This window comes from Tenrec ecaudatus, chromosome 1 (assembly GCF_050624435.1).
Source record: "Tenrec ecaudatus isolate mTenEca1 chromosome 1, mTenEca1.hap1, whole genome shotgun sequence".
Classification (NCBI taxonomy): Eukaryota; Metazoa; Chordata; class Mammalia; order Afrosoricida; family Tenrecidae; genus Tenrec; species Tenrec ecaudatus.
In genome coordinates, this window is record NC_134530.1 from 239,470,263 (window position 1) to 239,497,213 (window position 26,951).

Genomic DNA, 26,951 nt, shown 5'->3' on the forward strand with positions numbered 1-26,951 from the left:
ACAGTACAGAAGATCACTACTTCCTCAGAACAAGTAACCGTTATTAGGGATATTGCTGTAAAGTCAAATGAGGTTTGTCTGAAAAGTGCTTCTACGTCTCATTCTACGTTCAAAGACAGAACCAATGTTTCTCAGCGTTGTGCCTGCTAAAAGTATCATGAGGAATACTTCCTACAAGTGCAGAGTTCAAAGCAATGCCCCCCCCCATACCCATCTAGTGATTTGAAGGTAAGAACCCCTGGTAATGCAGTGGTTTTCAGTGCTTAGTGCCCATCCAGAAGATTGGGCATTCCAAGTCACCAGTAACCCCAATGGAGAAAAGATCAGGCAATCTGCTCCCATAAAGATTACACTCAAAAAACTAACTGCTATCGACTCAATTCTGACTCATAGCAACCTAATAGGGCAGAGGAGAATTGCCCCTGTGGCTTTCTGAGACTGTGAATCTTTCTGGTAGTAGCAAGCCTCATCTTTCACATGCAGAGCAGCTGGTGGTTTCTAACTGCTGACCTTGTGGTTAATAGCCTAACACTTAACCACTATGCCAACATGGCCCCTTGTATAAAGAACTCAGCCTAGGAAACTCTATGGGGCAGTTCTACTCTGTCCTATAGGGTTCATGATGGTCTACATGGACTCAGGGCACACAATAACAGAAGCCACAATAACAGCTGCATTTTAATAATCTATGTGATTCTCATGTGGGAAGTTCAAGAAACACATTCTGGAAACACTATTTTTTGGTTTTCATTACTTTAAGTCTTAGAACCAACATAATGCCAACAACAACTCCTTTATAATTAACTTCATAGTCACTTAGTGACTTTGTAAATTAACTGTGCAAATATTTCAATCCATGACTGTTTTGAACTATTACTTGTGGAAGCCACAGTCCCCAATATCACTGAGCTTAAGACGATCAACGTCTCAGATTTCCATCTATTTTATAAAGCATGTTCCACATATACCTAAAGCTTTGTTGATTTAAAAAAGATGTATCATCTATACCATAATGCGACTCCAGCTCACAGTGACCCCATAAAGCAGAGTAAGGCTGCCCCTGTGGGTTTCCAGTACAATGGATGTTTATGGGAACAAGATGCCTCATCTTTTCCCTTTGGAGCAGCTGGTGAGTTGGATGCACCGACCTTTCGGTTGGCAGTCCAGCCCCAGGTTTTCTAGGAACTGACTCCATGACAAAGAGTTTGGCTTTAATTTGATGCCACTCCAATCATGTAAATGACTGGAAAGTGGTTACTTAAAAACTGGAGATTGTGTTCTTTAGCTTAAATAATAATACCTGTATTGCTCATATCTCCACCCCATTCATGTGTGCATTATCTGAGGCACTGGGTTCACCACGGAATTCCCAGTTCCTTCACTACAAAAACCAAATAGTGTCCAGTTGGTCTGGATTCGTGTCGGTCCCATATGTGATTACAAATGTGCTTCATTGAGTTATCAAGGACTTATATTTCAGAAGTGACTTGCCAGGCCTTTCTTCTGAGGTATCGATGGTTGACCCTAGTCTACATCCCTGTGGCAAGCAGCTAAGTCTATTAATTGTTCACACTGCCTGTCCTTAGAAGCAATCAGTTACATGAATAAATAAACAAAAAGTTCCTGCTTAAAGTAAAATAAAAAATTTGAGAAGTAAAAATAAAATTAAAAATTAGAGCTGAGTAAAAATAAACCACAAAATTGCCTGCTGGGGAATGGCTACTGATACCAGCTCCCTTCCTCATTCTCACCTCAACTTCCCATGACTGGCATGGCTTTGGGGGCTGCAGTGCTGCATTCAGTTACAATTGTCCTTTTTCTGCACCACAACATACACTGGCCTGAAGAAGGTGCTGTTTCCCAGGAAAAGGAGTTAAATCCCCCCCAAGAAATGCATAGACCCACGGTTTGAAGAGCCAGTATTGCTAAGTGAATCACTCTGTGGATTCTGCCGTAGCAATCTTGACTATGTTTTGTGAGATTCTTATTTAAGATAACTTTCAGCATCTCCTTTTAAAGATCAGATATGAATGAGAAAACTTTGTTTGACTTGCTAATCTTGTGACAAACAGTTTATCCCCAGTGTAGCTTCCTGTCTTTGCTGACCGGTTTTTTGAGGTTTCTTTTTCCCTCTGTAATGCTCTGGAGAAGGCTCTGAAAATAAACAACATGGTTGCTTGTTGGTGGGAACAGATGGGAGCAGATGGTGGCTGGAAGCAGCATGTGGCGGCAAGGTGACAGCAGACTGTGTGCACTGGGGACCGCATGCTGGGCCTCTGTGCCCTTGTGCCTCTTAGGCTGTGCACATGGCCTTGTTTCCATAGAGAAGTCTGACTGGCAGGTGTCATTCCTACGATCTGATTTGTGGGGTGTATGTTGTGAGAGAAGATTAGACAAGGTATGTTATAGGGTATAGGTTAAAAAAAAACACCCGCATTTTCAATTTTAAAAGTGAGTGACTAAAGGCACAAAGATGATACCCACCCCCCCAAAAAAAAGGAAGAAGAAGAAAGAAAGAAAGCAGTCGACAAGGCATTTGTTAATTTCAAAAGAAGGCAAATCTTAATTGTTGCGGCGGCACTTCTAGAAGACATGCCCTCTGTGAATCAAGGGTGTGTGGCCACTAATCTGTGTAAGAAGCTAGGAAAGAGAGAGAGAGGCTAGCAGACAGTCAATAAGTTAGCTCCGTAACATCACTATATTTCCTGGGCACCTTATATGTGTCAGTCACTCTGAAGTAGATCACCTCATTTCAATCTTATAAAATCCCTCAGGAGTAGGGTGATCCCTTCCTCGTCTGATGGGACCCACAGCTCCCATACGGGACTTGTCTGATGAGTCCTAGCTGATTTTCAACAAAGTTGGTGTTTCAATCCAGATGGTTTCATACAAGCATTCTCTTCTTACTTACTGGACTACAGTAGTGAAGTCTTTGGACCCTCAGCAATGTTTCTTGTTCGATTTATATGAATTGTTGGTGTATTTTCTTTTATGAGAACACAGTGGGTGAGATGCGAGGTCTGTTCGCTTTACAGAAACAGGCTTGCCCAGTTCCTTCCGTCTGGACTACTGATATATACTGAATCCCAGGAATGAAACCTAGCTCTTTAAATGTAGGTCAGCAGCCCCGAGCCCCAATGTACCCTTGCATTTTTTACTCACCTGGGAAGGTGCATTCCCATTGCAGGTAAACAGGAACAGCAGATGGTTCAAAACAAAAAACCAAAGCAGAACACCGAAATCCAGTCCCACCAAATGAAAAAAAAAAACCAAACCAAAAATACCCAAACTGTTTTATTTTTAATAAGTAGCCTCTGTTTTATCCAAGTAGGTCAGGGCCTCTTCTATACATCATGGTTTCAGGTATTTATTTTGTCATGCAGCCTAGAAATTGCCCATTGTTCTTCTAAATCTGCAAGGTAAGGTATGGTGTTGAGGCAAGATTGAGTTCAGAAGCCGATTCCGGCCATTAAGGGATGCAGGAGCTCTGGACCTGGGACCACATATCCTCGATGGAACACTTTGTGTATGACCATCTGGCTTGTATTTTCATCCCACGGTCCCAAGTAGCAGGGACAACTGCGACTGGGGGGATGAGAAGAGCATTCAGAGAGTCTCTCTTCTGCTTTGAATCTTTGTGTAGCTCTGTACAAGGCCTCTCCTCCATCAAATAGCTAATGACTGTGCTTTTTAAAACTCCTAGCTGTCTGCCCAGTTGTTACAACACCCTCTGGCTCAGTGGGCAGCTTGTGCTCCAGACAGTCCCAGGTGCTCTGTGGGTACCTCGGTGAGTATCCTTGTCTGTTTATACCTCCTTTGACAGAGTGATATCAAGTCCACCTTTCGTATGTGTCTCCTGGGGGGAACTGGGCAGAGAGGCAAAATAGAATTTGGACATGTTGATTCATCAAAAAGGGGCCCTAAATTTTTGATTCAGATTTTAAATAAGAAACCCCCCTGGATAGCTTTGAAGTGAAATGATGACTTGATTACAGTATGTGAAAAAAAATTAGATTGTGGGTATAAGATATATGTTCTAAGAATTACCGGGGGGTGGGGGGGTGGGGTTGACATCTTTATCTTGTCACTCCATAGAGGCCACTCTTGGATTCTGCCTAGAATGTCAAAGGGCCTGTTTTTGTCAGCCTGTGGTGTTAAGTCAATGGTCATGGACGATATCTTATTTGTTTCTGCACTCTTATTCTTGGCACAAAGTAGTTGCTTAATTCATGTTGTTGTTTTTTGAAATGAACATTTTATTGTGTTTAAGGAGCCCTGGTGGCGTCATGGGTTACTCATTGATCTGCGAACTGCAAGGTCAAGTGGTTCAAAACTACCAGCTGCACTGAGGCAGAAAGGCAGGGCTTTCCACTCAGTACAGAGTTACAGTTGGGGAAAGGAGGGGCAGTTCTATTCTGTCCTATGGGGTCACTATGAGTTGGCACCAACTCGATGGCTGTGAGTTTGGTTTTGAAGATGGAAGCTTACATAGCAAACCAAGTTCTCATTGAACAATCTCTACACAGTTTATGCAGTGATGTTGGTTATACCAATTAATATTTCCCAAGCAGAAACAGGAGAAGGTGATTTTCACCCCTTGGAGGTTTCGGAGGGAGGCTTGTGGAGAGTTATGCCAATGTCATTGTCATTGACTTTTATTTTGACATTCCTGTTTTGCATGAGCAAGTGAATTGCATGGGTCAGCCCCTCAGCTGACTGGAAGTGGGACTTGTTTGCCACTTGCCCAGACCACTTAAAATTGGCCCTAAAACCAAGTGTGGACTCCTCCGAGGCAGTGTTGTGTGTTCATCCGAGGGCTGGGACAGTTCACAATTTACCAGCATTTATTGAGTGCCTACTCTATTTCTGGTAACAAGACCAACAAAGCAAAGTCAAGGATGATCCTCACACTCCAGGAATTCAGTAGCCCAAGTTGTCCCCACAGCAGGCTCAGGAAGTGTGGGAATGGAACAACTTGGCATTGGTTCAGTCAGTATTTTTAAGGCTCTGAGGAGGTTTGGCTTATGTGGATCCTAAATGTAGGTGGAGGTCCTCTGGTGGGGACAAGGACACTATTTTTATCACCAGAAGAGATGCCTGATTTATTCAACTATCTTACTCCCGAGCTTGTAAAGGGTCTCATTCTCTCCTACATGGAAGGGTTGTGTTCAATGTCCCACCAATGAACGGTGTGTGCAGTCATCGCCTGTAGGTCAGAGGAGGCTTGTGCATTGTTATGCAGTCGAAGAGGCGCCAGTGGAGCTTCCAGGCTAGGAATAAAAGCCTGGTGATCAACTTCCATAAAACAGCCAAACAAAATCCCGACCAATCCACAGCCCATCATGGGGGTCGTGTACAGCCAGGCAGCATTTCATTCTGTTTTGGATGAGGGAGCAGGAGTTCAGAGTTCACTCGATAGCCATTAAGAACAACGGCAACAACCTTGTTTCTTTGGAACCTGTGTAGTTTATTTACAGGGCTCTAAGCTGGGTTTGTGGAGTCTTGGTGGCACTGCCAGCCACAAAATCTATGGTTCAAGCCCGCCGGCCGGCCTAAGGGAGAGCCTATCTGCTCCTGTAAAGGATGCATGCCCTCAGAAACCTGATATAGATCCGCTATGGGGTGGCATCAACTTGATGGCAGCGTGAATGGGGATTGGAGGAGCCCTGTTAGGTATAGTGGGTTACGCACTGGGCTGCTTGCTGAACAGTTGGTGGTTCAAAACCAGAGTTGAGGCAGTCGGCTCCAGTGCGACCGACAGGCTTGGAAACCCTCTGGCACAGTTTTTTGTTGTGCTGTAGGATGGCCGTGAGTTGGAATCCACTTGCCAGCGTTCGGCTTGGTTTTGAAGGGCTCTTTTCTCAAGGACAGCTGGATCTATTAAGGCTATGAGCAATCATTTATTTGAATGTGGAAAGCCTCAGGGGATTTAGAAGTCCCGGCCCTGTGAGCCAAAAGCACGCAAAGTTCACCCATGCTTTCAGTGCCCCCTAGTGAGGCCGACTGTCACCTGCTGTCGCCAAGCTTTCAAGATGACTCTGTTATTTTATGATCTAAACCAGCGAGTTCAGTGAGCACTCTTCCCCAAGAGTGCTCTTTGGAAAGGAAAAGGCAAGGGGATGAGAGAGGGCCATTTGTGCAGTATTCCCGCATCCTTAGACGTTAGGCATAGCCCCCCGTGGCAGGTAGAGCATGACTAGCAATATCGATTTCTCTGGAAACCGGGGTTCAGTGAAGAAAATACCTTCTCCCGGGTCACTGAGCTCTTAGCAGCAGAGCCCAAACCTGAATTACCAAGCGGCCCCTGCCTTTTCTTTTGTTCTCCTGTGGGAGTCCTGCTCCCTGTATTTTATAACTTTCTTACCTACCAGGTGCCTGGAGCCCGGGGGTTTCACCCTGATGTGGTAACCCTTTGAAGCCACCACCGCTCACTGCTCCCCTGGAGATGGACGAGTCTCTGTACCCCGATCCAGAGTCACCATCTGGGAAAGCCACAGGCCGTTCGACCTTGCCCTACCGGGTGGCTCTGAGTAGGAATCCACTTGATAGCAACAAGTGTTTGGTTTTGTTAGTGAGTCCGAGGTAGTCTGCAGTGAGTTAGTCTTTGAGACCCACTGCTTTGCATTATTGCTCCTCTCATGATTTCCTCCCTCTCAGAGGCCTGTGCTGGCTCCGGGTCTGCTCTATCTCCCGAGATGCTCCTCGGTTGGGATGACTCAATCACTTCCATGCTCCACGTTGCCTCTTGTCCTCTGTGTTTGTGGGCAGAGGGAGGGGGGCCGGCATGGGCTCTCCTGCAGGCCAGGCTGGCTGGGGGTGGTGGTGGTGGGGGTGGTGGTGGTGGTGGCGCTGGTTTGTGCATGCCCCGCCTTCCAGGTCTGTGCACGCACTTCACAGATGGACCCTTTGCCAGCCTGCTTGGGGAAGCTGCTGAGCCACGGGGCTCTGCAGTTCTGTCTTTTTTTTATTTCTCTCTCTCTCTCTCTTTTTTTTTGTTGGTCTCTGTTCTTAGAAATAGTAATTGGGTAAAAATGTAAGTGAGTCTCTGCCAGGGGGCAGGCGTCCAGGGTCAGAATGGATTTCTCCATGCGGAGTGTGATTCTGAACACTCGTCCAGTCCAGGCCGGCTGGTGCCAAGCCGCTCAAGGGCCATCCCTGTCACCTTGGGTGAACTGCCTCTCCATTCCCAGGGGACATGGGGAGCGGCCAGAGGGGGTGAGCCCGGGGCCCGGGGCGCCTCTTGGTGTTCGCACTCGCTAACCGGGGTGTAGTTGACATCTGTGGTTTTGACGATGATGACTGAACCGGCAGGTCTGGTGCTGGGTGAGCTTTAAATAAATGGCTCTGGAGATGCAGTGCTCTCTGTTTCCCACAGCCTGGGTGGCTGCAAAGTCCCCCCGCTCACCCTTCTCAGTTATCATCCCCAACAGTATCCACAAAGATGAGGTTCGCCTTTCTGGAGAGCTTCCTCCTGCGATAGAAAAAGTGTGAGCTACAGAGATGCTCACTCCCTGTTAGATGGGAAGGTGGATTGAAATAGTCTCAAACACTTGCTGAGCAAGAGGCTTTTAAGTAGCTAGCTCGGATGTATTCCGAAGGTGGGGTTCCTGCACCATGAACTCCACTCGAGTTTCCCAAGGCCTCTTCAGAAGCCCGTTGTCAGGCCCTGCAACAGAGCCACTCAATCAGAATCTCTGCGGTGGGCCCACCGAGAAGCCTGCACTTTGTAAACAAGTCCTGTAGGCGATTTCTGAGCTTCACGACATTGACCATCAATGGAAGCCATGGAGTGCAGCCCTGGTGGTGCACCAGATAACCACTTCACTGCCACTGAAAGGGTGGCAGTGGGACCCACCAGCTGCTCTGTGGGAGACAGATGAGACCCTAGCAATGTGCCCCCATGAGGGCTATAGCCAGGAAGCTATATGAGACCTGTCTGCTTGGCTCTGGAGGACGCAACAAGCACTCAACCATAAGAAGAAGGTTCTTATATCTTAAGATATGTGTATTATATGCTATGTGTATTAATCACTATGACTAATAATAAAAGAAGGCGCATGGATGCTTGGATTGAGCTGGTCTGTTGACTCATAGTTGGCTGGCCTGTGGGTCCAGATCCACAAGAGCTTCTGTTTGATTGAAAGCCTCATCTTTCTCCCATGGGACAGCCTGGTGGTTTGAAACTATTGACCTTGACGTTAGCACCCGATGTGTACCCACTAGGCCACCAGGGCTCCTTACAGAGAAGGTTAATCAGCCCGATGGGTGGTGGATGTCTACCTTGGAAGTTACAGTATGCGTGAATTCTTTCTCTTAAGTGTCTTTAACTGGGCAACTGGAGTAGGAAGGAAACTTACTAAGTTAATGTATAATGTAGAAGCCAGATACATTTTATAATGTATAAGTTAATGTATAATTGCCCCAGGCACACTGTTTGTCAAAGCAAGCTGACCTCATTGTGGTCCATGACCCCTTCTGAGCTTTTCTTGGGGTGAGGATCCAGCCAACCAAGGAATGTGAACACGGCTGCCATGTTCAGCTCCCGTCATGTTCAAGTAGCTGTACGCTTCTCTTCCCAAACCGCGGCTCCCTCTGCTAGAGATACTCATGTCCGTGCCCATCTACACAGCCAAAGTTAATGGTGCATTACTTGGTATTTACTCTGTGCCACCTGGTGTCACCTGCTGTTCTGATGTTATTTTGGAACGACTCAGTATTTTGAATCCAGCCATGCTGTCTGACTCTTCTATCACTTCAGAAATAGGAAGCTATTTTGATTTTCTGGAAGGAGAAGATTTTCCTTTGCACGTCATTCTCTTTGTCTTTGAGCTTACTTGACCACCATCATGACGGACCAGGAGATAGTGGGAACATCTTCTGTGGCCTTTGATGAAAGAATTGATGTATTTCTACACGAGAACCACTTTGAATATGAAGCTGAAGGCAATGTGGCGCTATCAAGTATTTCTTCCACAAAGCCGAGACGTTCAGAGGACATAATTGGCCTACTGCGTGCTTATCGGATGTGATTAAGTGGACTCCGGCTCATGGCCATTCCATGCATGTCAGAGTACCACTGTGCACCATAAGGTTTTCCAGGGCTAGTGCTTGGCCCGTTGAACGTTTTGGGAAAATGGCTAGTTCTCCTGCATGGTGGATACCACTAACTAGCCCACATTGTTATTGAAACAGAGGAAGAATGGTAGCTAGTGTTAACTCTACTTGCCCAAGTTATCAATGAAAAGATCTCTACATATAATAATTATTTATAAACTATCAAGGGACCAGGGGTGAGATCGGGGAGGGAGGGGGATGGGGGGAAAAAAAGGGAAACCGAGCTGATTCCAGGAACCCAAGTGGAAGGTGAATTATGAGAGTGACGAGTGCAACGAATGTATAAGGGTGCTTTGCTCAATTGATGTATGTACAGATTGTGATAAGAGCCTTATGAGCCCCAATAAAAAGATTAAAAAAATAAAATAATAATAACAATAAAAAGAAAAGATCTCTACATCATATTAACTATAAAGGTATATGTAATTTTTAAAGATAAATGTCAAATGCATGGTAGGCTCTCGGGAAGACAAAGTTAAGGACAGGGGACACTTCGGGTACATTCTGTCATCCAATGGTACTTATTGCCAGCTCTGTATAAGGCAGTAGTGATGTTATTGTGTGCCATTGAGTCAATGCCAACTCAGGAACTGCATGTGACAGACTTCCCTGTAAAGTTTCCTGAGCTGTAACCTTCATGAAAGTGAATCACCAGGAATTTTCCCCATGGAGCCATTGCATGAGTCCAACCCACCACCCTTTCAGTTAGCAGTCACCCGCTGAACCATCATGCCACCAAGTTTTCATGGCACTAGTGATTTCATCAGTAGTGGGGGGACTGTAGTAAAAAACACCATAATCTTGGGGGAGCCTATGTGCTGGTTGGAGAAGACAGAGACTTGATCATGAAAATTAAATTAGAAGGTTAGAAGTAGGCTACTGCTGTGGGGAAATGAGACAGGGTCAAGAGGATGGCTGGGGAGCTGCCATTTTACACAGGCGGGCCGTGGCAGGCATCATGAAGAAGGTCGCATGTAAGCTTACACTGGAAGGAGGTGAGTGTTGCCTGGTGGCCTGCAGGAATGCTTTTCTGGCAGAGGGAACAGCCAGTGCTCTTCCTGGCACATTCAAGGCTCATCAAAGCCTCAGAGATGAGAGTCAAGAGATCCTGGGGGTCAGGTTATATGGGGCCTTGGAGGCTCTGCGACTCTTACACAGAATCAAATGAGCAGAGAGGTGGCTTTAGCTGAGGAGTGATGGGCCCTGCCTTTGGTTCGGGAAGTGTTCTGTGGCTGTTAAGTGAGAAGATCACAGAGGGGCTGGCAAAAGCAGAAGCAGGGCGGGCATTGCTGTGCGCCTTTGCATTTCTCACGGAGACTATCCTGTAACAAGAATGCCAGACAGAACTGCCTGGGTGAAATTCTTAGCGAATAGTTTCTAACAGGTGATGGTGTGCTCTGTGGAGAATGGTCTTTTGTTTGATGATTTTGAATTAATAGTCCCGACTTACTGGCAACTCACTCACCGCCATTCCCTTCTGGAAAGGGGTTAGCTTTGCACCTTTCCATGGATGAAAATAACCCTTTGGGTCTTACATCTTGTGCTGAGAGATGTGGAATGACAGCTGCAGAAGCTGGTGCTTTCTATGGGACCCTACACTGTCTTGCCTAGGAATAGCCTGTGCCCAAAGAGCTCTGGTTACACATTGAGCTGCTAACCATGAGGTCAGCAGTACACACTCACCAGTCACGCTACAGGAGAAAGGTGAGGCTGTCTGCAGAAGCCAAGGCTGCCCGCTCCTGTGTAGACTGAGCGTAGAGAAACCCATGGCGGGGGGTGGTTCCACTCTGTACTTTAGAGTCACTACATGTCATAATCGACATGATGGCAGTGGGGGAACCCTCTCTGACTTAGTGGCCAGAACACATTGCACACATTGGCTTAGGAGAATTATTTCCCCACACCAAACAGAGGGCTGGGCCCACAAGGCTCTTTGGATCTGTACAGCTCTATTTAACACATGAACATCAAGTGTCTTTGATTAACCTCCAAAATGGGGTCAGAAGCCAGGGAATTTGTAAAACCCCATTGCTAAGCAATCACCACACATTTCTCATGTGAAGTAGAGTTTGCTTTCTAATCCTTAGATTTTGACAAGTAAAGTGGTTTAATAGTGGTATGTTAACTTTATTCCTTTACCTACATATCTAAGCAACAGCTTTTAAGATTCGACTGTGTGCCAGGCCTGGTGGAGGGATAGAGTGTAGCCTCTGCCCTCAGGGGGCCTACAATTGCATGATGAAGGCAGGCAGGCCCGAACAAGCTACAAGACAAAAAGCCAACAGCTTGTGCTTGATTATAAATACTTCTATCTGAACGGTTGTAAGAAGAATTATCTGACTTGGTCTGGACGGGTTTGACAGAAGCCTTTTGGGGAGAGGTGGCATTTGCTGCTTGAAAAGAGGACTTTGGAGATTATAGGGTGGCTGTTAGCCGGCAGAGAGAGGAAGCAGCTTATATTTTCTGGAAGAAGATGATTTGTCCTTTTCAACCTCTGGAAACTTGCTTCGGTTCCATCTTGTTGAACCATGAAATAGCAAGAACGGCTCTTGTGGTCCTTGAAGGAACCGATGTCATTTCTAAAGTAGAATCACTTTGAATACAAAGGTGGAGACGAGGGCAGTCCAGTAGTATCCAGCATACCTCAGGGAAAGTTGACTCATTCAGAAAATGTAATTGACTCGCATATATCCAGCTGCCATTGCATGGACTCCAACGCGTGGCATTGCCATTTGTGTCCTTTTGGATAGCAGGCACCTGGTAATACGATGCTGTGATATCATGAGGCTCTGGAAAGGAGCATTCGAGGTCACCAGCACTGGCTAGAGTTTCTTCCACCCTCAAAAACCTACATCAGCAGTTTCTCTGTCATATTACATGTCCTTTATGGGTTGGTGGTAGGAGCCCTCATGGCGTAGTTGCATGCGTCCTCAAACTATGGCCCATGGGCCACGTACATGTGGCCGCTGAGGACATTTATCTGGCCTGCCAGGTGTTTTTGCCACATTCTTTTCTTACTTCAAAATAAGATATGTGTAATGTGCATAGGAATTTGTTCATAGTTTTTAAAAAAAACTATAGTCTGACCCTCCACCGGGTCTGAGAGACAGTGAATTGGCCCCCTGTTTAAAAAGTTTGAAGGCCCTGGTGTAGTGGCTATGTATTGGGCTGTCAACTGCTAGGTCAGCAGTTCAAAACCACCAGCTGATCCATGAAAGAGGAGGTTTTCCACTCTTGTAAAGAGTTACAGTTTTGGAAAAGTTCAGGGTGGCTCTACCCTGTTCTGTTGGGTCACTGTCATCCGAAATGACTCAATGGCAGTGAGTTTGTGGTTTGGCTGTAGCTCTGCTCCATGGAATCTTCATTCCAGGACTGAGGCTAAGGGAGCAGGCTAAAAGAGGGGCACGCTTGTCTCTCGGGGCAGAGGAGAAAGAACACTAGCTGAACCATGAGATGAGGCTTTGTTATTTCCACTCACATCTCATTAGCCAAACCAGGTCTTGGCTTCAGGGGGGGCAGAAATGTGGCACAAGGGAGCGGCTGTGTTGGGAAGCGCCCAATGAAGAGGGACAGCCTGCATCAGAACAGATGGCACAGTCTGCTACAGGATGTGTGTGCATGTTTAGGGGGGTGGGGGCGGGGTTGGTGAACCTTTCACTCATGCCATAAATGTTCTATATCGTGGACATGACAAAATTTGATTCATACTGTTGTCTGTGGAATCATGAGGAGCTTTAGAATGGATGGTCACTGAGTGATTAGAGGTTGACTTTATAAGACAGACATAAATGTTCTTTCTCCCTGTTTTTCCTATGTGACTTGCTCCTCCAACCGAGGTATGTTGAGGTGGTGGAAGAGCAGCAGTTGACAGTGCCAAGTCTTGATTGATGTGCTACACGAAGTGTATGCCTCTCAGGATCCTGAATCTGAAATCAGGCTGACTTCCGTAACACGGGTGACATCCCTTAGCCTCAGGGTCCTAGATTGCCACCAAGGTCCCAACAGGCCCAGCAGTCGCTGGTAGGTGTTGTCCACAGTAGGGATTCGGGCTGAGTTTCCATGAGAGCATCGACGTTGTAGATGCTCAACTGTTTGCTGGAGGGAGCGTGACGTTGCTGTTGACTTATTTTGCTGTGTGAGTGCCACCGCATGTTAACCATCAAGCCCCAACCCTGTCTTTAGTTCCCAAGGATCCTGTCTAACCTGCACTTAAGGTTGCTAACACTGGCCGGCAGGGAGATTATTTAGACACAGACTCCTTCCTGCAAACTGGTGAGTGACCCAGCCTGGCAGGGGAACTCTCAACTCAGTGATAGCCTTTGGCTCTGGCGACCCCCTAAGCCAGCCAGGTAGCGTGGTGCTTGTGTGTTCATAAATAATCATCTCCGCAGGCTATTCTTAGTCGCAGCAGATGCTGAGCTTTGCTCCCCTACCCGCGGGGTCAGCAGTGGGAAAGGGAAGCAAAAATGAACACATTGTTTTGCACATGGACAGCCATCTGTAGCTCTGAATTGCCCTGTTGTGTGTATGATGCAACTGCTGGAGCTGTTTTGCTGAATATGAACTTTGTCCACCGACTGGAGTCTAAATTGATTTTGGATCCCACTGACATCTAAATGGTCAGGCCATATTTTTCTAATATTCAGTTGGAGTGTATGTTGTCTCTGAAGTAGACGTGACGCGTATGTGTTCACATCCACAGCAGGGATGCTTCTCTTGTCCTCATCTGGGTAGCTTGTTTTCTCAAGACTGCTACTTGACCTCGGCCCATGATGTGGACTCAGGAGCGCAGGAAGGCAGCTCCCTGTGGAACTGCAGCCCCGTGGCTTCCAGGATCCTTTAACACCAAGAACCAGCTGCTTCAGGGTTGGTCTTGCCTCATGGCAACCCCCAATGTGCCGGAGTCAAATTGTGCCCCAGAGCGTTTTCAATGGCTGATTTTCAGGACGTAGCTGGACAGGACTTTCTTCTGAGGTACCTCTGAGTGGTTAGCGGTGAGTGTGTTAGCTGTGTTCATCAGGGAGATACTCCGGCAAGCATCCTTTACCCAAGGATTATTTTTAGAGTGAAAGCAAATTGCTTTTCACAAACTAAACGGGTAAACCACCAAGAAGACCACACTTACTAGATGCATTAGGAACTGTGGCAAGGCCTTAGACTTGAACTTCATATCCTCTTAAAAGGCTCAGATCCCCTACTCTGGCCTTTACTGCTTAAAGGGAGTCCCTAGGTGATGTGAAACTAGTTGATGGTTAACTTGTTCAGCTGCTAACCTAAAGGTTGGAGGTTTGAGTCCACTCTGAGGAGCCTTGGAAGAGAGGTCTGTTGATCCACCTCTAAAAGTAGAAAATAGTATAAAGCACAGTTCTACTCTGACACACATGTGGTTCCCATGGGATGATGGCGCTAATGCACAGTAGAGGGTCCCAACTTCACTACGCATCGGAATTCCCTGGGGGAGCATTTCACATAGATCTATCTGGGTTCCACATCTGCAGCTCCTGACTCAGGTAATCTGGCATGGGACCCAGTGTTACATTTGAAAAAAAAAAGTTCCACGTCCCAAGTGAAGAAGCTTTGTTCCCTTTTTTGGGGGTGGTGGGTACTATATCTAGCTCTCTCCTGCTATCCATGTTATGATTTGAGTGGATTATTGCATGGAGAAAAGAAATATATTGGGGTGAAAGTGCTTATTTATACGTCTTTACTCACACCACCACTGCCACCACCAATAATAGTGATACAGCCATTAGTTATTGAATACTTATAATAGGCATTGTGCTAAATTCCATTTTAGCCTTATAAGGTAAACACTGCTGTTCTTCTCAGTTTTATAGATAAGGAAATGGCGATTCATGGAAAACACACAATTTCCCCATAATCCCACACCTTTACCTTGGCAGAGCCAGTTCTTGAACTTGATTTGTCTCCAAAACACATCCTATCAATCATTTTTCTAAAATAATCAACTTAAATGAAGGAGATGATCACAAAGGAAATTCCGCTGAGTGAGAATCATTTATATTTGTAGATGTTAGGGAAACATTTTTTTTTCTAGCTAAGGAAAACTTTCTGTTTGGATGCCTTTATTATTTCTTTAATGTAGTAATTCCTCTGCTAAACACTTGTGAAGGTCCCAGGCAGGTAGCAGGACCCAGAGCTTGAACACTGGTGGTGTTGCTATTGGCAGTAGCTTCTGGGCTCAGCTCACTTATGGTTCTCTGTGTTCTCCCCTTGAGGAAGGGAAATGGTTTCTTCTTATAAACAGAAGGGTGGGTGTTTCTCTTGCGCAGTCCAGGTGATAATTAGAGCATGCAATATAAAATCCTGATGCTATTTGCTTTGTCTCCTAGCTGTTCAGAGATTAGAATGACCCCAGTGCCTATCAGAATGGGCAGAACCCTGGCCCTTCAATGCCCAGTTCCGAGCTGGCCTGCCTGTCCCTATATGCACGAAGGACCTCTGCAGGTCGAAATCTCCAATATGAGTTTTTTAAACAGGAGAGCCAATGGGACATGCCAATATGAATTTCAATAGATACAGTGCCTGCATATGGCTAATTCTGGAAACCAACCTGTTGCCATAGTCAGTTCTGATTCAAGGCCATGCCCCCGTGTCCCCAAGTCAAACCATTTAATAGCTTTGAAGGCTTCAGACCACCAGGCCTTTCTTTCGAGGTGCCTCTAGGTGGGAATGAACTGACACCTTTTTCAGTTGGCTGACACCTTTTTCAGTTGGTGGGAGAACACTTAGCTCAGTGGTTCTCAACCCGTGGGTCACGACCCCTTTGGGGGGTCTAATGACCCTTTCACAGGTGTCACCCAATTCATAACAGTAGCAAAATTACAGTGATGAAGTAGCAATGAAAATAATTTCATGGTGTGTGTGTGGGGGGGGCGGGCGGGGTCATGACAACATGAGGAACTGCATTAAAGGACTGTGGCATTAGGAAGGTTGAGAACCACTGATTGCAGGGACATCCGCACACTGTGAAACCCAAACAAACCCATAGCCGTAAAGGTGATTTCATCTCACAGTGACCCTAAGTAGACTTTATGAGACTGTAAATCCTTACAGCCTCATCTTTCTTCTGCAAAGTGGCTTGCGGGTTTGAACCACCCACCTTGCAGTTAAGACTTCAATGCCTAATCCACATCGTCACCAGGGATCCTTTGCATATTGCTAAGGGCTTCTTCAAACCAGTTGCTGTGGAGTGAATTCTGACTTTTTTTCTTGAGCTGCTTCTACGTGGACTCAAACCTCCCACCTTTCTATTAGCAGCCTAGCACGTTAAGCATTGGCAGCTAATTCGAGGAGAAAGAGTTGGTTGCTTAGGTTCCCAGTTTCTCCATGAGGCCACATGATCTTTTAGCCAAATCCTAAATGCCTACTTTGGAGGAACTTTTTGTACACTAGGCGTCAAACCAAACCAAACTCACTGCCATTGAGCCTATTCCAACTCCTCGAGACAGATGCATCAGTAGACATGGTGATGTTAACAGACCCCTCCCGAACCCCCTTTCTCTGATCTTACCCTCATCAGCCTCTGCTTATCAGTCCCATCCTTGAAGAAAAGATACTATCCTTTTCTTCCTCGTGTGGCATTTTCATAGTATGACTCCAGCATACTCACAGTCCCCAGGGGACAGGAGAACCTTGCCAGCCCAGGTGAAAGAGGAGACACCCCAGTTCAATCATTCCTGCCTCAGACAGCCCTCCAGGGACCCTGAGATAGACTGTGCTCCCTCTGTGAGTTCTAGCTGCTTTCATCAAAGGAGCCCTAAAAGGCTTTGGGGCCCGCAGTCTTGGGTCGTTAGCCAGACAGCACATATCCTTTTAGGGGCTTCTTGTCCCCATGTGTGGTTCCTGCATGAGACCTTAAAACACACGGCTGCGCTGAGACGACTTTCACACTGCTCTCTGAGCAGCGTGGGAGGGGTTGGAGTAGTACACTCCAGCCTTTAAACAGTTTAAAATTTTTTTTATTATTACTATATCCACCAGGCTGAACAGAGGAAATTCAAGTCTAACCCTGGAGGGACCCCTGTTTAGTCATCTGTCTAGACAGACGAGTTCATATAATGGGCCTCTTTCTGTTTCTTTTGCTTTGTTACGACAGACGGTGGTCCCTTCCTTTAAACTCTGTGAAGATGTCAGCGTTTGCTTTTCTGATCCCAACCTCTGTTGATAAGCCAAGAAAGTGACTCACACATGAACCAACAATGACTCTTGAGGGTGACAATGAGGCCACCGTAGAGTGGAAGGAAAATACAGGCTTTGCATAGAGGAGACCTCGTAAAAGCCTGATGATGTGACATTGGCGAGCCAGCTACCTTTTCTGAACCTCATTTTCCTCTTCTGCGAAATGAGCACTAATATAAAACAAGCCAACAAATAAAAAATGCTACAGCCTCTTACTAGGGTGCTAAAGGAATTAGCATAGAAATGGCCTGTACAGAATAGAGTCTGGATCCATTGTTATTCCTTCATTCCGGGAGACGCAATGAAGGCTTACTTTCTTTTCTTCTGTTTTAAAAATAATTTCATTGGGGGGCTCCTACATCTATCGCAATCCATACATCCATCCATGTGTGAAGCACATTTGTACATTTGTTGCCATCATCATTTTCAAAACATTCTCTTTCTACTTGAACCCTTGATATCAGCTATTCATTTTTGCCCCCTCCCTCCCCACTTGCCCCCTCCCTCCCTTATGAGCCCTTGACAACTTATAAACTATTATTTTTTTTCATGTCTTACACTGACCACTGTAGGATGACAGAAACCCCAGCCCAGGATTTTACTATCAAGTCTGAATCCATTGGGAGAAGCACATAATCATGTGTTTTTTTTCAGTCTAGAGAAATAAAAGTGGTACCAATTCCTGTGAGAAATTCATATTGGAGATAGTTTAGAAACCGGTAGAAATCATAAATAAGGCAGCATGACAATCATCTCTGTCTTATTGGAAGTTCCTGAAATAGTAGCTAGTGAGTCAATTCTGATTTACCGAGAGCCCCCAGTGCTGAAGAGGAGGCCTGTGCGATAGGGTTTTAATGGCCAGGGGCTTTCTTTCCAGACACCTCTGGGATGCTTAGAACTACCAACCTTTCAGACAGTAACTGAGCACATAACCATGTGGGCCACACAGGGTCATCACATTCTCTTACAGCAGTGGTCCTCCACCTTCCTAATGACGCGACCCTTTAATAGAGTTCCTCATGTTGTGGTGACCCCAACCATAATTATTTTCATTGCTACTTCACCACTGTCATTTTGCTACTGTTATGCATCATCATGCAAATATCTGATATGTAGGCTGTATTGTCATTGTTACAAATTGAACATCATTAAATCTTAGTGATTACTCACAAAACTGTATGTAATTATATAGTGTGAAATATTTATTTCTAATGACAAATGAATGAAATTTTGTCTTGAAGCATGGTGTAGCATGGGTAACTGTGTTCACACCGGGTACTCGTAAAGTGGGCGTGTCTGCATGTGGGCAGACCCGCCTGGAGACGGATGGAGGAGCGGTGGTCTCAGTTCCTAAGACCATGAGAAATATGTGTTTTCTGATGGTCTTAAGTGACCCCGGTGAGAGGGTTGTTCGAGCCCCAAAGGGGTCGCAGCCCACAGATTGAGAACTGCTGTCTTATAGATGCCTTGAAGGGCTGTGTGGGGTAGATGCAATAGAAGTCCCTATGGTGTCGTGGCCTGCTAACTGAGCTGCTGTTCACACACACACACACACACCCGCCCCCCGGGCTTTGTGTTTATGCCCGTGAGGAATTAAAGTTTTAAAAATCACAGAGACAGCTCTCCTCTGTCCTCTGGGATCACTGCTGGCTCAATGGTAAGCCGTTTGGTGTTGGGTCTGATTTCGACCCCTGAGTAGTAGAGGGACACTTTCATTCTCTCCGTCATTTCTCTTTAAGCAAAGCCTGGATTGTTCCTGAAAAATGAAGTCTGGTAAATTTTTAGTTTTCCCTAGTTGAATTCAGTAAACACCCCCTCAGTGTATGGTGCCTCAAGGGCAGGGTGTCTGAATTAGGCCAGAGGATAAAGGGATGGTCCTCTTAGAAATGTCAACCCAGAGAAGGCCCACAGGGAAGGCCCTGGGATCAGACGTCACATTAGGTTAGTTTCCTCATTAAGCCCCAGTGTTGCTTCACCTACCTAAATTAGATCATCCAAGTTCATGGGTTATTAACATTACCAGTTATTGGGAGCATAGTACATGGTTGGCTATTCAATAGCTATTCATGTAGTCTCTACTTGTTATTTGTGTCTGAAGTAGTGCAAACAGCTCAGGAACAGAAAGGTTGCGGATCAAACTCCCTCAGAAGCCCCTCAGATATAAGACCGGGTGATCTGCTTCCCAAGGTCAGAGCCCTGAAAAGCCTGAAGTGTGAAGTTCTATGCTGTACACGGGGGCTTGCTAGGAGTCAGCATTGACTCAATGGCCGCTCGCAGCAGAGTCATCATGACATCATCCTTGCCTTCCAAGAGCTTATAACCAAATTAGGGAGACTCCGTTAAACACTCACGAACCTCACACAAAGAGGAACAAAAAAGGGGTGAGTGAGATTTACAAGCAAAATGCAATGGCAACCCCGAGGAAGGTGCGGTTTATGCAACAGACTCATGAACAATTCCCACCGCAGAGCAGCCTGGCTTCCTGTGCAGTGGAATGCCCAGCCTTACAATGAAGTGGGAGACAAAACTTAGTCTCTCCTTCAGCCGTTAGAGCACAGAAGCACATGATATGTGTGTTGATAACAAAATTGTTCAAATTTCACTGTGCAGTTTAGCCATTCATTCTCAGAGGTTGGAATTCCATTATCACCCAGTGTTTTCCGTGGCATTGGATAGGGCCTGTCTGAGTCATGTCTTCTTCAGTACAACTGCAACCAATAAAAAATCCAGTAACACATGGTTAACCACAAGGACATCCCTCCCCACCAGCCCCATTCCCAAGTCAACACTGTAGTCATTCAATTTAGGGTTCCTCTCCCCAGTATATTTCACCTCGAGGCATGCTGATACACCTTTGGATACATGCAGATAGAGGTTCTCTGAGGTGCTTGCCAGCACCGGCGTGGTGCTGCCTTGCCTCCCCTGCCAATCAGCAAACCTGACAGCTGTGTCCGGGACTTCTGCCGGATATCATGGGTTAGCAGAGTATATGGCTCTAGAGCAGCGGTTCTCATCCTGTAGGTCACGACCCCTTTGGGGGTCGAACAACCCTTTCACATGGGTTGCCCGATTCATAACAGTAGCAAAATGACAGTGATGAAGAAGCAATGAAAATAATTTCATGGTTGGGGGTGGGGTCACCACAACCTGAGGAACTGCATTAAAGGGTCATGGCATTGGGAAGGTGGAGAACCACTGCAAGTGCGTAGGATGTCAGGGGCTCCAGAAAGTCTTACTGAGTAAAAATCTTGTCTTCCTCCTTCCTAATACAACTCTGCCCCTTTCCTGGAACCTCCTTTAAAACGAGTCTTGAGAAAATGGGTCCCTTTAGCCACCCCCTTTTTAGGGTTCACTCATTCTCTGTGTCATGGTGCTTGTTGGCTTTCTCACACAGAAGGGTCAGAGACAAGAGACAACCAATGAGTTCGGGGTTTACAAGGAGGAGGGAGGAAACACAGAGGAGGGAGAGGGCGAGGGGGGCGGATAGAAAAAGGGTTCAGAAAGGCCACAAAAGTAGTCTTCGCCTGCGTCCTGTTTGGGCCTGTGGCCCTTCCTCACCTGAGCAGCACCTTCCCAGGCCTGCTGAGCAGAGTTGTTGGGCAGCAGCCTCTAGCTGTAATCCCAGCAGTCAGTCCTTGGAACCTTACCTCCCGTCACCCACGGGGGAAATTTGGCCTCACTATATACCTTTAATTGTAAAAGCAGACCAAGAGAACGTGATCTATTTTCTTTATCCATGTGAAAATATTACACTTTTCTTTGTGCTGCCCTCAAGTTCCAGCTCAGCTGTCGAGTTTTCGCTCAAGGTCGCCATCACGGAAGAGGGTTGATTGCAAAGTGCTGGGTTTGGTTAAATATCTGGGAGATAAAGTATTTGGTTAAATATCTGGAGGTTAATTAAATGGGTATCCTTTTCTGCTCTTGCACCGGTGAGCTTAGTTCTGATCTCTGGATCGGTGAAGGCGGAACTTAAGTCTGCTGGGGGAGAGAGCCCTAATCTAATTGGACCGTTTTCGTCTACCTGCTGTAATTCCTGGGGGGACAACCACCCCAATGCCCTGCCATCGAGTCAATTCTGCCTCCCGGTGATCCAATAGCACAGAGTAGAACCACCTGTCTTCATTTCCAAGATTCAATCTTTATGGGAGCAGGCAGCTCATCTTTCTCTCTAAATGGAGAAAGATGGGTCTAATACATCCTGTCGCATGGAATTTCATTTGCTTTCTTAAGGAGCCAGTCAGTTATGATAGAGAGGAATAACTATATCTAGTTCCTTGTATTGTAACTTGGTGTTTGTCAGTAATAATGATGATAATCAGGAGCCCTGCTAGCGCAAGGGCTAAATGCGTGACTGTAACAGAAAGATCAGGCGTTCAAGCCCACCGGGAGACTTCATCGGAGGAAGATGTGGTGACCTGCTTCTGGAAAGATTACAGCCAAGAAAACTCTATGGGCAGCCCCAGAGGAGATGGATACAATGGCTCCCAACAGCAGTGATGACAAAAAGGGTAACAAGGATGATAGGATAATTGGACTGACATCGGCCGTGCTTTCTGTACTCCCGGTATTCCTGTCATCATTTCAGCGATTTTGACCCATCGAATCTTCACAGTGATGGTATCATCACTTTCTCCCCTTCACATAGGAAGAAATCGGCATAATGAAAGAGTAAGTCACTTGCCCAAGATCAATAGCTGCTAAGTTGATAAAGGCAGAGCATTCCCTCTATAACTACTTCTCTCATCCTTGCTTCTTTACATTAATTGGAATCTCAAGTTAGCTACGGCTCATATGACACGAAAGCAGAGCAGCATGGTAGAATAGGGTAGGAACTCCCAAATTCAAAACTTCCTATGTCTACATGTTTGCAGAGAACTAGTGGAGGTATAGTAGGTTATGCCTTGGGTTGCTAACTGCAAGGTCAGTAGTTCGAAGCCATCAGCTGCTCTTCAGGAGAAAGATGAGGCTTTCTAATCCGGTAACCATTTACATTCTTGGAAACCCACAAAGGCAGTTGTATTCTGTCTTATAGGGTTATTATGATTCAGAATTGACTTGATGGCGTGTGTTTAGAGAAAGGCATTTCACTGCAGAAGTAGGCTCCACCTGGCCCAAAATGTATCAATCAGAGTACTGTTATACCAAGCAAGAAATGTCTGTGGCTTGCATTCACACACCAGCGCATGCACCCACACACATATGCACATATGCTTCTTAGGGTCTGAACTAAAAGGAACAACCAGGAGGCCAAGTCCTTTTTAGATCTTTTTTTTAAAACTAGCCGTTTTGATTAGAAAACAGTACATACAAATGTTTATAGAATTGGAGGGTTCCTGATATCTTTATTTGAATTGTGCAAAGCAGCCAAATGTAGTTTGGCCCCAGGCTGCAGAGTATATCCGTCCGGGTGCCAAGAAGCAACTGTACTCTGCCTGAGATGCCCCACATTCCAACCCGTTACCTTGTAAGTGTAATAGTTCCCAGATTTTGGCTTCAGCTGAGATGAAGAGCAGAGCTGTTCCGGGTGGGGCGGGCCCAGCTGCTGGGAAGAGAGCTCAGTGAGTGGAAGAGTCCCTGAATGAGTGGGAGCTGGGAAGGTGACCCAAGCTTTGCCGGAACAGCCCTTTTGCTGACAACTTAACATCTAGGACAATACCAGAGAGGCTGTAGCACATGGAAGGTACTCACCATGAGCCCGGCCCAGAGCAAAGTGCTTTGCTCTCTTGATCCTGTGGAGAACTCTGGGAGGTCAATGCTATTATGCTCCCCAGTTCTTTAGAGAGTTATATGGACTGCCCAGCATCTGGTAACTAGTTCAATTGCAAGGTCTCTCTATACTTTTTACTTTGGGAAGATTGGTATCAAGCAAGGAATGATAGTGGGTAATGCAGGGCTAGATAGAGTTCCACAGGCTATTTTTCAAAAGTAGAACACCAAGCCTTTCTTCTGATCGGGCTTTGGGTGGACTTGAACTTCTGAACTTTTGGTTAGCAGTCAAGTGTGTTAAGCCTGTGCATCACCCAGGGACTCCTTTATGATAGAAACCAAAAGAAAACGGAAAAAAAAATCCCACACCCAAGGCTACCAAGTCACTTCTGACTCACAGTGATCCTATAGAACAGAGTTGAACTGCCCCATAGAGTTTCCAGGGCTGCACATCTGTATGGAAGCAGACAGCCTCATCCTTCTCCTATGGAGCAGCTAGTGGATTCAAACTGCCAAGCAACCATTTAATTAGAAGACGACCCCAGATGAATGCAGCTTGTGGAGAGGATCTGACCTCTTCCTTTGCACATTTTCTCAATTGTATAGTCCACACGGACTTTCATGTAACCATTTTGATAGTCCAAATGTAAATCATGCAAGCTTGTGTCTTTCTCTAGTGTATTGTGCGCTGCAAATACTAAGAAAAACACAAGGCACTGGAATGCAGTAGGGCACTGTCTGTCTGCCCGTCATGGGCCCCCTTTCGTGGCATGACTGGAGGAGGGGCAGCCTGGGGGCCACCTTAAGACCATGTAGGGTCCTATTGGCTTCATAGACCACAAGAATTCTTCCTAAAAAGTAGCTGCCCTTGGCATAAACTTGTGAACCATGATGCTTGGGAGTTGTTCTTGTTTGTTTGTTTTTTGAACGGTTTTAACATGACCACATGTCAGGAAACTCAAGGGACTTGGTGATAATGTCCCATAAGTCTGGTTTCCAGGGCTTAGAAATTGCAACACAATTCACCACAGGCTCACGAAGACCTTTCCATGAAAGGCTTTTTAAGGTAGCAAATGTTGCCTTTTGATTTCCCACCGAAAAAGGTAGAGAGAAGACACATCCTGATGAAAGAATCCCTTGTTCTGGATCTCCTACCCTCCAGACGTGTGAAGTGCCTTTCCTGGACTCTTCCCTGCACGTTGACACCACAGGACGATTTCCTGGTGGTTGTGCTATTTCTGTAGAAGATGAGATACAGAGAACGTTGATTTAAAGTTCCTTTAAATCATATCAAGCAATTCACAGGATTTTTTTTTCTTTCTCTTCTAAAAGACCTTGATTCATCCAAAAACGAAAGCAAAAAAGAATCGAAAAGCATTAAGTACCTTGAATGCATAGGACGTGTGCCTTGTATGTCATGACTGTCCCTTGTCATTATTATTTTATAGAATTTGAAATTAAACCCCGTAAACAAATTCTTTGCCATTGAGTCATCAATTCCAACTCTGGGCGCCCCCATAAGACCAGGCAGAACCGCCCCTGTTGGGTGCCCAAGACTGTCACTCTATGGGAGTAGAAAATCTTGTCTTTCTCTCAGAGAGCAGCTGGTGGTTTTGGGATGACAGGCATTTAGACCAGTCATCCAGCTCTGTGCACTGTCGCTTAGAATACGAATAACTTGAGGATGTTACAGATCACACAGCAGCAGTCGCTTCACGGAAGGCTGAGAAGCAAACATGCTAGATGTTCTCTCTGTATGTTAAAACTGTTGGACACTGCTAAATGTTCTAAGCAAGAATTATGTATCCGGAGGGTCTGTCTTTTCGAATGAGGAACTCAAAGCAGTTCCTTCGTAATTACTTTTACCTTCTAACTCCACCACGAAAGAGCTAAGTGATCTTCTGTAAGTTGTTGAAGCAGCCTCAGGCTCCTCATCTGTAAAATGGAAATGAAAATAGACCATCCCAAGGAGTCCATGAGAGGCTTAGCTACAATAAGTCAAGTAAGCCGCCATGGAGTCCATTCCAATTTAAGTGATCCCAGGTGAGAGAGTGGAGCTTCCCTACTGGGTTTTCTAGACTGTAATCATTACAGGGGCACCTGGCCAGGTTTTTCTCCCTGGGAGCCCTGTGGGTGGATTCAAACTGCCACACTTTCATTGAGTACTGAACCATAATGACACCAGGGCTCCATTCTTGGCCCCTTACGGACCTGAGAGATAGACTTCCTAGGAGTGAATTTCCCAGACATTTGCTTTGTCTACTTGTTCCTAAACTCAGAAGCCGAGTAGAGTTCATTCACCAGAAAGGAACAGATGGCAAACCTCAAATCCGCTGAGAAGAGGTAGTTAAAATGTAACCTGGGGAATGACCCATGAGGCCGTGGACTGAGGAGACTTTCCTGCAGGTGTATGGCAGCTGCAGGAGTGTATGAGGTCACTCCGTGCAGTAAATTGCCCAGAGGATTGAGGAGGCAACCTCTCATAGCCCAGCCAGCCTTGCTCTGCGAGGCTCCCTAGTCTCCTCCTTCCATCAATATGAACTCTTCCCAAGTTTGCAATACACGTGGTGAGTGGGAGGAAGACCTGTTTGGAATTAGGCTCTGGGTCTGATCCCTTTTTCTTCCTCTTGCTACCACTTTGCGGTTACAAGTCCTGAGGCTTTGTTTCATCCTTTGCTAAATGGAAAATCTGCCTCAACAGTTGTTTCCTAGGCCCATGTCAGTAAGTGCCAATTAAAAGAATATAAGGCAATGCTAATGAGCTTTGGGTTGTGTGTCTTAGCTATGACAAAGAGAGGTCAATCAATGTTGGTAATGCCGCCTTACACTTCAAAAAGTGTAAGGTGCTTTTAACAAGGCATGTTCACCTGCATTGTCGTGTTTGAGCCGGACTGGAGCTCTGTGAAGGAGAAGGAGGAGGATTTCTACTTTTATAAAGAGTTACTTGAGCTCTTGGTATTCAGGTCATTTCCCCCCTCCCTCCCCCACCCTAGCTCCCTCATGAACCCTTGATAATTCATAAAATATTTTTTTCATGTCTTACAACCAACCACTGTCTCCATTCACCGAGATGTTTTGAAAATAATGACGGCAACATAGGTACAAATGTGCTTGACACAATGCAGGTATGGATGGATTGTGATAAGAGCTGTAAGAACCCCCAATAAAATGATTTTCAAAAAAGAGTTAAAGTCTTAGAAATCTGTTTAGAGGCCATTCTGACAGGCCCTCTAGGGCCCTGTGAGTTCGAGTCAATTCAGTGGCAGTGAGTTTGGCTTTGGTTTGGACCCTGTCAAAGGAGGCTGGTCATGCGGTGGTTAAGCACTTGCCTGCTAATGGAAAGATTGTGGTTGGAAGCCATCAACTACTGTGAGAGAGAACTGCTCCCCATGAAGATTACAGCTAGAAACCCTCTGACAATCTGCTCCCTATAAAGATTACAGATAGAAAGGGGAACCAATCAGAGTGATGTACATATAACCTCCTCCCTGGGAGACAGACAACAGAAAACTGGCTGAAGGGAGATGTCAGACAGTATAAGATATGACAAAATAATAATTTATAAATTATCAAGGGTTCATGAAGGAGGGAGGAGCATGGGGGGGGGTGAGGAGCTGATACCAAGGGATCAAGTAGAAAGCAGATGCTTTGAGAATGATGATGGTAACAAATGTACAAATGTGCTTGACACAATGGATGTCTGTATGGATTGTGATAAGAGTTGCATGAGCCCCTAATAAAATGATTTTTAAAATTACAGTTAGAAAACCCTATGGGGGGGGGTAGTTGTGCTCTGTGATATAGGGTCACTATGAGACAGAATTGACTAGCCAGCACACAACAGCAGAGACTGGTGCGGGTGGGGGATCGCTGGTCTACAAGGCGCAGAGAAGGTGTGAGTGCTCTCTGCGCAGCATGAGAGGCATGTG

The 26,951-nt window shown here is 45.9% G+C and overlaps 1 protein-coding gene across 3 annotated transcripts in view; it reads left to right on the forward strand.

The window, feature by feature from the left end:
• The window catches only part of TGFB2 (transforming growth factor beta 2), a 106,217-nt gene that overhangs the window by 14,794 nt on the left and 64,472 nt on the right, over positions 1-26,951 (forward strand). For 2 of the 3 annotated variants that reach the window (XM_075530437.1, XM_075530420.1), the window contains exon 2: positions 3,704-3,787. The exons of the other annotated variant lie outside the window; for it this stretch is intronic. In XM_075530437.1, coding sequence (XP_075386552.1) covers positions 3,704-3,787 — 84 coding nt within the window. The remainder of the gene's footprint in view (positions 1-3,703; positions 3,788-26,951) is intronic. 3 annotated transcript variants of the gene reach the window in all.